We start from the raw sequence: 17,492 nt of genomic DNA on the forward strand, positions 1-17,492 counted from the left end.
TTACTATCTATAATACCTCTGTAAATATGCAAATTAGTACTAAGCTACAGCACAGTGAAAGAGACGGAAACAGCCATAAGACGTTAATGAAGGAATTTTTGTGTGCTTAAGAAAAATCACTTATGATTTTTCGAAATATAAACACAACCATGGTCTACATCTTCTAGATATTGTGATAATTGGATATCGTGGAATAGGCAAAAGATTATGTACAACAGGTAATTGGTTACTTCCTGTATTGGTTACTTCCCTTACTTCCTGTTAATGTTTTTTGAGATTTTTTTCTAAAAATTTTTATTGTGTAAGGCTTGTATACTTATACATTGTTTTTATACCAGATATAAATACTAGTGTAAAAGGGATTACTCTGCTTTTTGTAAAAATAGGATGTATGTGTCAATTGAATTTAAACCTTGTACGCATAACAGATTGAATATGATAATGGTAAGAACTATACCTTGTTTTAATTCAGTTTGTCAAATACTCAATGTAATATTTTAATTATTGTATCGTTTAGTTGACTGATGAGGGGCTCTATGCCCGAAACGTGCAAATGGCACGTATCAACTAAATAAAGATGGAGAAAAAAAAGCCAAGTGTTTATTTTAAAACTCAACTTTGGGTTCATAGTCCAACAAATTCATCAAACATGGTTTCAAAGAGAACATTCAAAGAGAAGATAATTACAGTAATTTAAAGTGGTAGCATTTATTTCAGAAGACCCTGTATTTAGACATTAAATTAATCTGAACAATTGCTAACTGTAACTTAGTAATTAATCTTCTAAATATCAATAAAAAAATTTGTATCAAGAAATATTCGTTTGTCTGTTATATTAAAGTGTCATGCTTATAGTAAGTAATATTATATTATGTTCTATCTTTTTATTTAAAATTTGTTTTAAAATCTACAAAATCCAAGATTATTTTTGATTTATACAAAAATAAAAATAAGAAAAATAAATATTTTATTAAATATTAGTAGAGACGATATCAAATTTGAAATATCTTATTCACTGAATTGCCATTTAGAAATTAATGAAGCGTTTTTGAAATAATTACCATATTAAATGTTGAAAATCATAAATCACTTGTACTCTTAAACTGTCAGTAGAGAAAAATCTTTTGTCATTAGAGCCAAGTTTGATTTTCACAAATGTCTTTGAAAATTATTATAATAATAAGATATTTCACCACATGGCAAATGTGCCTTTAATGGCATTATCTGAAAAAAAAGAAAAAAATTAAACCGAGAACAAAAATTTTTATATTCATTAAGACTAATTCACTTATTTACAACAAAACCATTTATAAATGTTAAAAGCTAAACAAATTATTGATAAATTGACTCTTCCTAATTACAGGAATCGTGTTCACATGAAAGCAAATGTCATGCTTACATTCGATCCTTCAATATTTATGATACAATCAGAATCAAGAATGTGTGTTGTATTGATTTATTTTGTTATTAGATTTTTATATACTAGAGGTAGCTTAAGATAAAGATTGTTCACTTATTAACTCTTGCATAGTTTGGATATAGAATCTTTCATTATGTAACATTGAAAATATTGTTAACTTTTGTAATATTTTTGATATTCAATTTCAGTCTATCAATTCTATAGTAATATTTCTCATTTGAATTATTTCAAATAATGAATTAAAATAATCCATTTGTTCTCTGCATTAAAATGCTTGACAATTTCAAAAATATATTCTAATATATTTTGACTATAAAAAAATTTATATTAATTTTGTTAAAACAACAATCAGAATTAGAACATTTTACACATAATTCAAATAAAACATTAAACATTTCCAAAATATGTTTCTTTTTTTAAGTTCCCAAAATAATTATATTCAATGAGATTATTATATAAAACAATTTATTTATGAATTAATACACTGTAATAATTCAGTTAATGATTCACACTTAATACCATAAACTAATTCACATAACACTCAAGCAGTTTTAGCCCTCATGGCAGCTCTCTTGCTAGTCACTGCCTGGAAACCTGATTTGATGCTAGCAACAGAACAACGAGATCCACAAGTCTCGCACTGAAGGAAGAACAGTCTTGTGTCTTTCTGGAGGATTGTTTCGGGAGAACGACAGGTGTGACACGTAACATATTCCTCTGCAACAAGAATTTTTAAAGAAAGATTGTAAATTTAAAACTCATATTTTGATCAGTTTTTTCAATTTAAGAAACAAAAATTTCTACTTACTTATATACCTTCTCAAAACATTTTCAATTTGCTTCTGCTGGAAACGACCTTTGATGATTAACTGATTATTTGCATCTATTGAACCACTACAAAATTTTGAATTTTGAATTAACAATCATTTAATTCTATATACATTGCTATACTTTATTTTATATAATTCCATACCTGGTACCCAATTCTGCTAATAAAAATGCTTGTAAATGTTTTGGTTGCCTATGTAATCTGAAAATATTAAACGTAACTTTATGCTTCATTTGATCATAGACAGTATATACAATTTTTCATAAGAATAAATATCCATTACGAACGTTTTACAGATTTCTAAGAAATTAGCAAAAGATGTTTTCTTTGTGCCTATTCTCAATACTTGTGGAGGTCTCATAACAAATCTTTTCTTTTCTCCAGCCACCATATCTGGATTTTTCTCTCTCATGATATTAAATACTCTCTGAAGCAGCTACAAAATAAAAAATTTATATAAATTTAAGAAATTATGTATTATTAATAAATAAATCCATTTCTTGACCTAATTTATTTTTCTTACTTCATCATAAGTATAATCTCTGTCACTTCCACCCCATGTTACAGAGTTAATTGAACTAGGTGGTTTAATTTCATCTCCTTCTGTATAAAAACAATTTAATATCATTAAATAAATAAACAAAAACAATATTACAAAACATATCATTATATCTAAAATAATTTCTATAAAATAATAGCAAGCATTTCATCAATACTTTCAAAACAATTTTTTTCCGCCAAAAACAATTCCTTCTAGCAAGTTTCTAATTTTGAATTTATCTTATGAAACTAACTTCTGTGCAAAAATACCAGATTGTACAGTTTTTCATTAAGAACTTTGGATGAAACTCTAAATTGTCACAGGCACTTTAATTTTTATTCAATTGTCAAGGTTTGTTCTGTAGCATTTGGCAAATCATCATGGAAAAATTTACAGTTCCCTGAATGTGTTGAAATTATTAAAACTTATTATCAAAGTTCTTCTTCAATTCAGTTCATACTTCATGCATTTCATTTCATTTATGGTCAACATAACCTACCAACAAACTCTCAATATATTGTTTAGTAAAAAAATTTGTTCATGTTGTTGATGCACTTATTCCAACAAGCCAACACAGTGTAAAAAGTGAAGAGAATACCTGTTGCTATTAGAATAAGCTGTTAACTGGCCATCATGATCTTGTGACATAATTTTGTTAGATCACTTTTAATAAGATCATATTACATCCTTGATTATTCCAACAAGCACAACTTCTGATGACCTTAAAATGAATATCATTCATGTTATTAGTGAGATACAGCCTGACTTACATGCCAGTCATCAAACATTGGGTTAATTGTATTCACTCTGTCGAATGCAATCATAGGGCCATTTAAATGATCTTGTTTTTCATATGTATAAATTATACTATAAAACAAAACAATTAACAACATATTATTTTTTGCAGTCTTCATTTTATTTCAATTCAAAGTTCTTACTGAAAAATTCTGTAGATTTAATCTCAAGGCATGATATTAAAAACTTTTGTTAGAAATTCTGGAATGGTTCCACCAAAGAAACATTTAAATAATGTATTTTTCTGGTATTTGTATCAACTTGTTCATTCTGAGGCTTATGGAATGATTTCATAAACAGCTTTAAGAAACACATTTAACTATGGCAATTCTAGTTTGGTAAATCCATTAGATATCTGAAAAAATAATTGAAACTATAGATAAATAAATTAATGACATTTAAAAATCATATCTCTGTGACAGTTCTCAAATGAACTGAAAACAACTATGTTGAAATCATAGAAGTTCTATATGTTCAGGACGTCATTCTCTTACTGATTACTAAACAACAGTTAAAACTTGCTAAGCATATTCACTGGTATATGACAATATTGAAATGTTGAAATCAGAGCTCTAACAAGTTAGGTCATTACAAATGATGACACAGTGCAATAGTAAAACTAGCACCTGTAGAATGATATACCAGATGATCATACTTAAATACCTCTAATTCAATACTGTCCAAAAAAATGTTTAGCAGTATGTTCTATATCTATATATATAATCGAGACGAGCTAATAATAATAATAATAATAACTCTCCCATGGTCACCACCTGGTCGTGGTGGGAGAGCCCAGTAATTTTACTGATCCATAGGGCAATGCAGGCTGGAGCACAAGCTCCTGGTAGGGACACCCATGCCAGTAAGGTCTATGGGGAGAAATGAAGCTAAGAGTGACCACACACCCACATTCTGTGGAGATATGTATTATGGTAGTAACCAGATCCAAATGTGATACCGGCTCGGACGTCGCCCGGGTTAACAAGGTCCGCGTTCGTGAGTTAGGCAGAGGCTCACGTTCGAAAAATAGGCCACAGTCTCCCTTGGTTACCGGTGGCGAAAGCAGCACCAGCCCAAGCATGGCTACTGCAATGCCCTCAACAGATGTGAGGAACCAACCCAGCCTTCGTGTTTCTGTGGCAATGCATCCACAGACCACAAAGGCTGGAAAACCACGCCAACGGATGAAATGGACGGTAGAAATGAATGAGTTTATCATCCGTACTTACTACACGATCACAAAACTCGAAACAAACATGACAGCATACAGACAACAACTATACCATAGATTCACACAACAGTATCCTCATCTCACTGTCACCGAACAAAGGGTTGTTGATCAAAAAAGAACAATTATACACAACAACCTTATTCCACAAACAACACTTGAACTTATCAAACAACAGGTTGCTGATCAAATACATCAACAGACAGAAACATCTAACATTAATGAAGATCATGTAACCTGTCAGGATAATCCAGTAACAAGCATTGATAATAACACACATACAACAATTAGCACTAATGATACTACAGACACTTCCTCATCCATCACTGATAACATAGACATGGATTTAGTTAATACGCTCTCACTTATATTTCAGGAAACACTCACTAAATATACAGGCACAGATCCCACACAAAGACCACGAATACCAAAAATCAACACGTCGAAGGAAGTAGGAAAAACACTAAATTATGTAAACACTCACTTACTACCACACTACATTCATTCAATTTCTACACTCGCAGACATTCATACATTAGTTTATGCTGGGGCAGTCACAGTAGTGACACACCATGGACTGAAAGTACAATCACAGACAAATACACAGAAAACACAATTCTATCACAAGCCTGCCTGGCAGAGAAGAATAGAAACACAAATAAATGACATTAGACAGCAATTAGGCAGGCTGACACAATACACTAAAAACAACATAACACCCAAATTAAGGAAACAGCTCAAAAACATTTTCAAGAAAATAAAAACACACACAAAACATGAACATCACAACACACGCATTACAGAATACATTGATACACTAAAACAAAAACTTGCTGCCAAAGCACGTAGACTCAAACGATACAAAACATGTACACTACGAAAACAACAAAATAAATTATTTACAAACAATGAAAAACTCTTTTACAGACAAATTAATAACAAAGCAAACACTGATACACAGCACAGTGGCACACCAACAGAAGAAGAACTCACAACATATTGGTCTTCTCTTTGGTCCAGTGCTGTCACGCACAATGCTGAAGCAGGCTGGATCGAGGAGGAGAACAAAAACTTACACAACATACCAACTATGCCCTGTGTTGAAATAAGCATACGTGATTTCCAATACACTGTTAACAGAACACACAACTGGAAGACACCTGGTGTAGACAACATTCACAATTTCTGGTACAAAAAGTTTACATCACTGCACCAGGAACTAGCTAAACACCTAACACACATCATCATCAATCCACAAGACATGCCAAATTTTCTTACTCAGGGCATCACCTACATGAAACCTAAAAACAACAATACCACAGACCCCACACAATACAGACCAATTACATGTCTTCCAACACTCTACAAATTATTGACATCCTGTATTGCAAACAAAATATACAAACATGTTGAAGAACACGACATTCTAACAGAACAACAAAAAGGTTGCTCGTAGAAATCACAAGGGATGCAAAGAACAGTTACTCATAGATTCAGTCATTCTACGGCAAGCACACAAACAACACAGAAACATACACATGGCATATATAGACTACAGAAAAGCATTCGACAGTGTTCCACACAGTTGGCTGCTACATATTCTACACATGTACAAAATACATCCATCACTCATTGCATTCTTTCAAAACACTATGCAGCACTGGAGAACAACACTACATCTCAGGGTAACACTTCCATACAAACAAACCAAATTTTTATTAGGCGAGGAATTTTTCAAGGAGATTCCTTGAGTCCTCTCTGGTTCTGCCTAGCCTTGAATCCATTATCCAACATGTTAAACAACACACAATATGGCTACAATATCAGACACAAAAAACAACACAGTTTACACTGTCACATCTCATGTACATGGATGACATAAAACTTTATGCATCCACACAAAAACAACTTCATCAACTCCTACAAATCACACATTCATACACCAAGGACATACAAATGGAATTTGGCCTAGATAAATGCAAAACACTTCACATAGAAAAAGGAATCCTGAAGAAAGAAGATTTTGCACTTGGAAATGGAGACATTATTGAATCCAAGGAAGAGGGCGAGTTCTACAAGTATTTAGGATTCCAACAGGCCAAACTAACAGAACATGCACAAATAAAGCAAAGATTAATTAAAGAATACCAAAGTAGGTTAAATGCTATTCTCAGAACACAGTTAAATGCAAAACACACAGTTAAAGCAATAAACACATATGTCATCCCAGTACTCACATATTCTTTTGGAGTTATACATTGGACTCACACAGATCTTGAGCAACTCCAAAGGAAAACAAGAACAACACTTACTAAGCATAAACAACATCATCCTAAATCCGCCACAGAAAGATTAATCCTTCCACGTAAAGATGGCGGGCGTGGCCTGATTGACATAGTTAACCTTCACTACAAACAAATACAGTCACTGCGAGAGTTTTTTTATGAAAAACAAGAAATATCACAATTACATAAAGCAGTAACTCTAGCAGACTCAAATAACACACCATTAAACTTACACTCACATAATATGGACACAACACAACATATAAAAAGCATAGACACCATTAAGCAATCGTGGGCTCGAAAGGCACTCCATGGCAGGCATCCTTATGATCTGGCCCATGATTTTGTTGACAAAACTGCGTCAAACAGCTGGTTAGCTCGGGGATGCCTCTTTGGGGAGATGGAAGGATTCATGATTGCCATACAGGATCAGGTCATAAATACTAAAAACTACAGAAAACACATACTCAAAGATGCAACACTCACAAATGACACATGCAGAAAATGTCACATCATGCCAGAAACTATACAACACATCACCTCTGGTTGCAAGCTCTTGGCACAAACAGATTATTTACACAGACATAATCAAGTAGCAAATATAATACACCAAGAGCTTGCAAGGAAACACAAATTAGTAGACATCCACGAACCATATTACAAATACATTCCACAGACAGTATTGGAAAACAACATGCACAAAATGTACTACGACAGAGCCATAATCACAGATAAAACAATTTACCACAACAGACCAGACATCACACTCATTGACAAACACAATAAAATCACATACATTATAGACATATCCATTCCAAACACTCACAATATACAAAACGCATGCACTGAAAAAATTAGCAAGTACACAGAACTCGCCCAGGAAATAAGGCATCTGTGGAGGATGGATAGGGTGCTTATTGTACCTGTTGTTCTCTCTTCTACAGGCGTCATACCACACACACTACACAAAAGCCTGGGCACATTACAATTGAATAGAAACACATACATCACACTACAGAAGGCCACTATATTGAATACATGTCATATTGTGAGAAAATTCCTGAATACAGACACACACACTGATACACTTCTTTAATTTCTGTTTTGGTTACTTGCCTTGGCTTTGGTCCAGCATAGTACACAGCCACCGGTGTTAACCGAGTATCTCTCACTTAACCCAACATAATAATAATCAGCGCAGAGCCCAAACGGTTAGGAGTTGAAAGTTGAAATTTGGTACGCAGTTAGGGTACGTCACAAGAACGCACACTAAGAAGGGATTTTTCGAAATTCCTCCCCACGGGGGAGAGGGACAGGATTAAGGCTTAACACTTCCATCAACAATGGAAGTGTTAAGTATCAATAGAAGTGTTAAGTAACAATGGAGAACAAGAGAAGGAGACGTGCAAGATTTACGGGCGCTGGAGGAAAAAAAAAAAAGTAATATGTTAGAACATATTCGATTTTCAAATTTAAACAGATTAATTCGGTTTTTCTCAACTTTTCTTCTTTAGAACATTCGATGAAAATCGAACGATATAATCAGAACACGTCGTGAAAATCGAACAATATTACAATATTCGATTTTCAAATTCGACCTTTTATTAAAAATATTTAGTTTGTTGATGAAATTACTCTTTTTCTTCTGTGACTGTAACGTAATAATCTTAATCTTCGCTATCATTACTTTTGCCCGAGCAACGCCGGGCCTATCTGCTAGTATATATATATATATTTATTTATTTATTTGGCTGTAATACTGGTAAATGTAAAATAATAAGTAGTGATAGTAATCAATAAGATTATTTCCTATGATTTTATACATATAACTTTATGTAACATAATAAAGATTAGTAACCAAATATTCCTGGTATATTATATCAACTAACCTAAGATACAACCCAATCAATCTGCTAGATTTTTCAGGTTATAATATGACTAAGCTTAACAATTGTAAATTTATTAGCGATGAGAGATACCAAAATTTCTCCTGATTCTGATTCCACTGAAAATTCCAGATTCTGATACCTTTATATACTTTCTAAAGTTTGTTTTATTTTAGAAAAATTAATGATTTACATTATAAGCATGGTACATACATTACTTAACCCATAAAAAAAAAAAAAAAAAAAAAAAAAACTGGTGAAACCAAGTTGAAAAAGTAGAGCTTAGATAAAACATCTAAATAAAGAAAATTTTTGAAACTTGTGGCATAAGAATAGTAGAAGCAGATTTGACAGTAAGACTCAATCAGTGAATAAAGTGTACATTACATAGACTACAACCACAGGAAATTTTAGATGAAGCAATGTTGCCATGATAAACCGTTAAAATAAGCATTGTCACAGAAAAAGATTTTGAGCTTTATTTTGTGCCTTAAACGTCCTTTTCTGATACTGCTCAAAGATGTTCCAACATTCAGCCAAATTAATGTATATGCAACAACTTTTAGGCACAAAGTGAAGCATAAATAAAAAAAAATCTGGCAGATTGTTTGGCTTATGTCTGGTATGTTAACCAAAATTATTATAAAATAATAAGATAGACATATAATCATTTGCAAATTTATAAAACTCAAGAGCATTTAGGTACTAATAAATAACATTTTCACATACCAAAAGTTGTTTCGCCATCATCATCATCTTCCTGAGGTTCTGTTTCAAGTTCATCAATATTAATTTTCTTCTTCTTCTTCTTTTTCTTTTTTGGAAGATTAAAATCCAAATCATCATCTGTTCCTGCAAGATCCTCTCCTTCTCGTTCTTCTTCGCCAAACTGCATCATTTCTTCCTTAGATTCTGTTTCCTAAAAAATTTAATTTAAAGTTAACTGGAATAATAAAACTGTTAAGAGAATATTCCATTTTTCTCTATTGCTACCATAAGAATATAAAAAAAATTAATGATATGTTACTTTAAAGCAAAAAACAATATTTTATTTAATATATAAATATTTATAGGTATATATTTACTTTAATAACACTTACAGGCAGTGCAGTTTCCAATTCTTCTAAACTAAATGGCTTCTTTTTCTTCTTCTTCTTTTTCATTCCAGAAAAATCATCTAAATCATGAGTTGTATCTGTAAGAATTAAACATATGAAAGAATACTTAAATATCAAAAAAATTTATAGATTAAGTACTGAGAGAGACATTTTTACAATATATAATAATTCTTGAATTATTTTTAACAAATAAAGCTGTATACAGATTTAATTGTCAATTGAAGACTAAAAACAATTACAAAATTAAACTTAGAAGTCAAAAAAATGATTAGAAGAAAAGCAAACAAGTGCTGACATCTAAAACTACTACACAAATTATCAAATCCCAAAATTCGCAACAACAATTGAAACAAATTCATTCAACTGTAAGTCTAAATATTCTAAATACAATAATAAAATAAAATTCTAAAAATAAATTTCACTGATCAGCGTATGCCTGTAACATAATTTATATGTTCTAGATAACAACCAAGGACCACTGGATTATTATGAATGTTTTCTAATAGTGCTATTAAGTACGTAATTAAACTACATAATTTTGCTTAAAATTAAGCAGTTAAGTTGCAGTTTTGTAATAATAATAATATTCTGAAAAAAAAATTGATCCAGAATGAGACAAACCCAATGTCTGTTTAGCATGCAGATATATTACTAATTACACTATCCAGATCTCTGTGCTCCCAGACATTTACAGCAGAGAGTTGTTAATCAGAACCCCGGTAATCGGAACGATTTTCAGTCAGACTGTGTCGTGCTGAATCGAACGTTTTTGATACTAGATTTACTTCTAAAGTATAATTTTCATGTTTTTATATTCTTCAATATATTTATTTTGTTTGTACAAAATGAAGAAATAATTTTTAACAATACGATAGCCTCGATTATTATTATAAAAATTTTCGTTAGGCTTAAAATTGACGAAAATTCAACACGAAGCGACACGCAATGGAGAAAAATTTGAACATCGGACAGGTTTATGTATTTTTTTCGTACATAATCGGTAATCAGAACAAATCACTAATCTGAACAACCCCAGTCCCCAACTGATTCCAATTAACGACTCTCTACTGTATTACTTTAGATCAGCGTTTCTCAACCTGGGGTCGCGGCGATATTAAAGGGGGGTTGCGACCCCCAGCATGTACACATCAAGTTGGAACTTGTAAATTACTTATGTATGTACACGTCATACATGCATGTTCATATCCGTTGCTATAAATGCAGCAACATAAAATAATAGAAATAGTTGTATTACATTTTTTATACTGTCGGTATTTTCTTAATGTATAAAATTAGTGCAACGTGATTATATAGTATTTTAAAAAATTTACATTTATAATTACAGTCAAAATTCAATAATTAATATTTCGCAACCCCCAGCCAAAGGAATAACAACAGTAAGCCTTACTATTATTATTCCTTTGAGTGGGAGGTTGCAAAATATTAATTTTATTTATATTTACTATTTGGGAGATTGCGGAGCTAAGAAGGTTGAGAATTGCTGCTTTAGATTATATTTAAGATCATTCACTGTACTGACTGGGAACACCTACTTAGTGCTATGAAGGACATTTAAAGCTCTTTGTAGCACTCAACCAACTTTCAAGCTTTCATCCTGACTTTGTTATAGCCTGTTAATCAATTCTGAAGATTAGGTCCTTTAATTGTTCAAATATGGTTTGTTTACTTGCTCACTTGTTCAGTTACAGTGATATAAATTGGCTGATTAAACTACATAATTTGGCTTCAAGACAGGTTGTTAAGATATCATCTTGTACTAATAATTTTTATATTAATTTTAAAATTATTTTTAATAATCTAGAACAAGATTACAGAATAACTGCTTATTTATGCTTATATTTTATGCTTATTATTTATAATTATGCTTATATTCTTGGTAAGCACACTGTCAATGAGCCTTTGCAATGTTTTGGGCAAAAGGTACGTACAACAAAACATAAACAATAGTAGTTACTCCTTTAATGTAGACTGCATAAATACAAGGTTTAAAACAGAAAATACCAAGAATACACAATACATGGATGCCATGTCTCCTTCCTGAATTCAACTCTCTGCCAACACAGCACCCCCTGCCAAAAATACACTTTTTTCTGAAACTAATGCGAATGATACCAAACACATACAATCCCAATAAAGCCTATATTTCATCAAGATCAAGTTCCCTACCACTCAAATGCTGGTTGTTGTTGAAGATTATTTGAACTTTTTAATTTATGAATGGTTTCTAATATACACAAATTGTTTGGGTTGACTTATGATAAAAAATTTTTATATACTTTCAAAAAGGTGATAATGAAAAGATACTAAAAAGAAAAATGACAAAAATATACCATATCACTTTGAATATAAGCTGTCCTCAAATTTAAGCCACAGTAGGAGTTTAAAATCGGAAAAAATAAAAATGATTTTATTTATATGATTTGCATCAATTGCAAAATAGCTTCCTTTTTTACACCCTGAGAATGATTTTCTTTTTTACACTAAAATAACTTTTCCTTCACGACTCTGCAACGACACATGCTCTTTTGATCAACTGTAAATCTTTTACCAGCTGCACAATTTCCAACTTCTTTGGCATACAATATAACTTTTCTTCTGAATTCAGCATCATATGTAAACAGTTTTTCCATTATTAGTTAGTGTGAGTAATAAAAAAAATTTAAAATTCAATTCTACACAGCTACTATAAAACAGCAACTGGAACAAATTAAAATAATGCAAATGGGGAACCAATGAATAAATAACTATCAATGATTGTAATACTTTGTGCATGCTTAGAGTTTAAAGCAGACTCGATTGTTGGGGAGTGGGAGATCAGCAGAAATAAGAAGTAAAAATATTTGTTTTGAATTTAAGCCACACCCTAATTTTACATCTTAAAAATTGGAATAAAAAGTGCAGCTTAAACTTGAAGTAATAAGGTAATAAATAAATTATATACATACAATATCATTAAGTTCCAAACCTGTGTAACATTACACAAGTATAGACTCAAAACATGTTTAATACAGTAAATAAAAAATGACCTCTACCATAACAGCATTTGAGATGTTATAATATATATGCTGTAAATACTGAACAGTTACACAAAAATACATACAGTACAATCTTGGTAATTAAGCCATTTGCTACTACTTTGACAGTTCAGTAATACGACACTAGACTCTTGGGTAGTATTGGCACTGTTGCCAAGTTGTAGACAAGCTTTCCACTAGTTCAAACTCCAGTTTCACTAAATTTGAACACCTTTCCACTAAATGTGGCATAAAATCAAGCCAGAGCTTGAACACTCAAGCTTGGGCACTATATTAAAGATTGTTCAGCTTGTCATCTTGGGCTGCTTAAAAAGGTATAGTATCTTATAATAATACTGTATTAGTAGTCCAACTTGTGCTTTATTGCATTGTTAACAAATGACTCCATGCTGTCATATTTGTCTATCTGCTCAATTGTTCTCATTAAGTGATTTTTATTCACATTTAATCACATTTCTACCATGTTTAAATCATTAATTCATCAAACTGTGTAAACTTCCAATAATATGGCCATCTCCATAATCTTATACTGTTTTGCTCCCATATAAGTCAGATTAGAGATTGTACTGTATAGCAACAAATCAACTAAAACTATAAAAGATGTATGTATTAGTTTACTCACAATTTCATGAATTCAAAGTTGAAGACAGAAAAGTAAATAACAAATTAATCATACAGGATAAAAAAAATCAATGATAACCACCCACAATGCAAGTTATACATTTAAGATGTTAAATTTCTTTAGTTAAACTTCTGTTCAAACATAATAAATAAACTTCCATTTTAAGAAGTCAAATTAAGTAAAATTAAATTTACCATCTTCCTTTTCTTCTCTGTTTTCTTTCTCATAATCATCTTTATTTTCTAATCCATTTTCTGCCTGAATATCTCCATCAACATTAACTGAACTACCATCTTCTAATGCACTCAGATCAAATGGGGTTTTCTTCTTCTTCTTCTTTTTCTTCATAGAAGGATCAAATATCTAAAAAATAATACAAAACTTATTAATCTTAAGTAATCCATATAAAATATAAAGTAATTTTAATAATGATTTAATACTGATTTAAAAACTATTTTGAAACTGCTGAGATAATTTAGGTAGTCAAAAAATGTTTTGTTAGCTTTAAGATGCAGTTCCTACTGTATCATACCGGCATAAAACTATTGGGTTGGCCAATAAGTCAATGCATTTTTTAGGTAAAAAATAAAAAACAATTTTTTTTATAGAAATTTTATTCAATAATATATTCACTGCTTTTATCAAGTATCCTTTGCCATCTTTTGCAGATCTTCATAATTCTTCATTCAAAAAACTTTTTTTTTGGAAAAACTGTTCCAAGTGCCATTTTACATTGTCATCGGAAATGAAGTGTTGTTCGTTTAAAGAATTTTGAAAAGAAATTTACAAAATATTATTGTAAATTTTTTATAATAAGATTTTAAAAAGCAAAGATGTTCAATATTCCGATCACTGAATCTGATTCTTATTTTAGTAATGAAAAGTCCTATTACCGACAATGCCCTTTCCGATTCAATTGATGTGAGTGGAATCGTATTTAATGCATTTAAGAGAAGACAGATGTTATATGTTTTTTCACCTGTAGCCTAGAAGATTTCTAGTTTGTTTTCAAAATTGTAGTGCTTCTTTTGCTCTCTAGTATTCGTGATTTGTCTACCTTGGCTGCTTTAATAGCGGCATCAAGCTTATAGCACAATAATTTCAACAGTTCGTTTGTCTTTAATAATCAGCTTAATGAATAAAAACTTCATACTTGCAGACTTCATACTCGTTTGTATCCTTGCACAATTTGCACAACCTGGATTATGCAGTTATTGAAGTTACTGGGCATGGTTAAAAATTAAGACCGCATAAGCACAATTATTCCAGATATTACAGGTTTTGACAAGTAAAGAATTTTCACAGTCCTGCCACAAATAAGCTACATATTGATTATTGACCATTTGCCATAAAAATCAAAAATTTAAAAAAACTAATAAGTAGGTTTAAAATTAATAAATAAGATGTATTCTGACAGTTTATGAGTTAATTATACTTTCTATTTGCAAAATTTCCTCAACCTTAACACAAAATAAGAAAAAAGTGAACTTTTAAGAAATTTGCAGATTTCATAGGATGAAAAGAATTTCCTGGATTAAAAAACAACTGGAATCCCAGGAACCTGTTTGAGAAACCCTGATTCTCATCATACACCTCACATATTTTTTGCAAGTTTGCACCATATTTTTGCTTTTTTAAAATAAAAAAACATAATGTGTCAATAATGTACAGTACATTTTGTTCACACATCTTTTGAATACTGATACACACACAAAACAAAACTAATCATCAAGCTTTATTTTTGACAAGTGTTGGTAAAATGTCATTTGTCAAACTATCACGTTTTTAAGGTAAAACTACTAATAATTCCTTTTCAGAGTGTCTAACTCTATTGGCAAAAACTGTACGAACTTACTGACCAACCCGATACAATGAATGTAATATTAAATCCAAGTTTTCTATAAATCAATCAATGGCAAGCCATTGATTGATTTATAGAAAACTTTTCAAACTCAACCCTAATTTTCTGGAAATCTTTCTGTAGCTATTGTGTTTGTCCCAAGTGATAATGAAGCCATTTCATCCTTCTTTCTCCAGCCATGTCAGGCATGGCCAATATATGGCCTGCTTAATGAATTTATGCAGCTCACAATTAATCTTTCAATATTAGCTACTTAACTTATAATAATTGATCGAATGGATTCGTGATATTTTGTTTTTTTTTTTAATTTCATGGTAGATTTACAACTTTTGTACTTGTCTGTGTAATAGTGCCAGAATAATAATAAACAAAAAAAAAAAAAAAATGATAAATTTAAAATATTAATATTTATCATAAAATAATGTATGTTAGACAGTAATTCAAGATATAGGCCTACAAGTGATAGTCAATCCATGTGCTTCGCTAGAAATGTAATACTAATATATTTAAACATTTATTTACTTAAATGAATCGTTTTTGTATTTAATGTTTTTCTAATTTTAATATTTAATTTTTTTCACAGGCTGAATGTTCTTTCCAATTCGGTTTGGGGCAAAAACTGTTGGCCATGCCATAAGCAAAAACAATGATTAAAAACATTTGTCTCTGCACACAAAGCTAGAACTATGACTCCCATAACAGATACACAATAACTGACCTACAACTTGAACTGAAGAGAAACTGCCTCTCAACGAATTAAGTGCATAAAGGCATAATGTTGATATAACACCTAGTCTTTGTTTTTCCACCTCTCAAGCCATTTGTGTCTTATATTTTTGCAGATTTCTTGATGATCCACCATCTGTCTTCAAGGATGATTTCACAATTTTCACAATCAATTCTGAAGTTGTGCACTTTGATGGAAATCTGAATGTTTGTTGTCATTTCCAATGTTTGTTTGTTGTTCTCTGTACTGCTTAAATCATCATAGTGTGCTTGCTTGACTTATGCTTGATCACCAAAAGCTTCTTTTAACATTTAGTGGGTATCTGATGCAGTTTCTTTTAACTTAAAATTTAATACAAATACATTGCTCCTTCACATTAGCCATTTTGACAATTGCAAAACCACAAATTAAATAAAAGTCTAAAACTTGAGAACTAAAGCAACCAGAGAATGCCCTTTGGTGGGTATCTCATGATATATTGCTTAATTCTTAAGCAATGTATCATGAGATACCTAGCAGTACAAGTATGTGTTACAATCGGTTAGCATAGACCATTTGAATTCTTGTAACTTTTGGGTTGTACTTTGTGTGAGATAAGCAGAGGGTCAGAGGTTAATCCTCGCTGATCACTTACACTGCATGGGTTGGCGAAACCCAATCTCTTTGTCGGTTGGATGGCTAGGAGGGCAAAAACGAGTGGGGAGAGTGTCAGTAAGTGAACAGCTGTTCTTAAATTGACAGAAGACAGTCTTAACAAATAAAACATTTATTGATTAACTAGATTAACAACAAAATTGGTTACAAGGCTATGCATCTAAGATACTACTTGATAAAATGCGATTAAATATAAATTTACAATTCTAATAAAGACAGCTATGTCTAATGCTTAATTCTGTCTTTGGGAGAGAGAGTTTACAGAGTTCTAACAGTTACCTCTATGCGAGATCGAACGGTAAACTGAAGTATGGCGGTCATATGTCTTCTCCGACAGGGTTCCGTTCCTTGACATGGAGATTGACGGGCACAAGTATAGGAATAACTTCTGTGTGCAGACACGTGCCAAGTTCTGGCTGTGCGAGCTTTTATAGCATTAACATGGGAAAGCAGTCCGCTGTTGACGATGA

At 31.4% G+C, this 17,492-nt stretch overlaps 1 protein-coding gene across 1 annotated transcript in view; it reads right to left on the minus strand.

Annotated features, from left to right (window-relative positions):
• Positions 1 to 1,868: 1,868 nt before the first annotated feature.
• The window catches only part of eIF2beta (eukaryotic translation initiation factor 2 subunit beta), a 28,084-nt gene continuing 12,460 nt past the window's right edge, over positions 1,869 to 17,492 (minus strand). The window contains exons 2-9 of the mRNA XM_067287763.1: positions 13,975 to 14,143; positions 10,085 to 10,179; positions 9,714 to 9,903; positions 2,773 to 2,852; positions 2,537 to 2,685; positions 2,394 to 2,450; positions 2,229 to 2,314; positions 1,869 to 2,137 (exon numbers count right to left, since the gene is read on the minus strand). Coding sequence (XP_067143864.1) covers positions 1,962 to 2,137; positions 2,229 to 2,314; positions 2,394 to 2,450; positions 2,537 to 2,685; positions 2,773 to 2,852; positions 9,714 to 9,903; positions 10,085 to 10,179; positions 13,975 to 14,143 — 1,002 coding nt within the window. The 3' untranslated portion in view covers positions 1,869 to 1,961. The remainder of the gene's footprint in view (positions 2,138 to 2,228; positions 2,315 to 2,393; positions 2,451 to 2,536; positions 2,686 to 2,772; positions 2,853 to 9,713; positions 9,904 to 10,084; positions 10,180 to 13,974; positions 14,144 to 17,492) is intronic.

This window comes from Centruroides vittatus, unplaced genomic scaffold (assembly GCF_030686945.1).
Source record: "Centruroides vittatus isolate TY-2023 unplaced genomic scaffold, ASM3068694v2 scaffold_654, whole genome shotgun sequence".
In the NCBI taxonomy this organism is placed as follows: Eukaryota; Metazoa; Arthropoda; class Arachnida; order Scorpiones; family Buthidae; genus Centruroides; species Centruroides vittatus.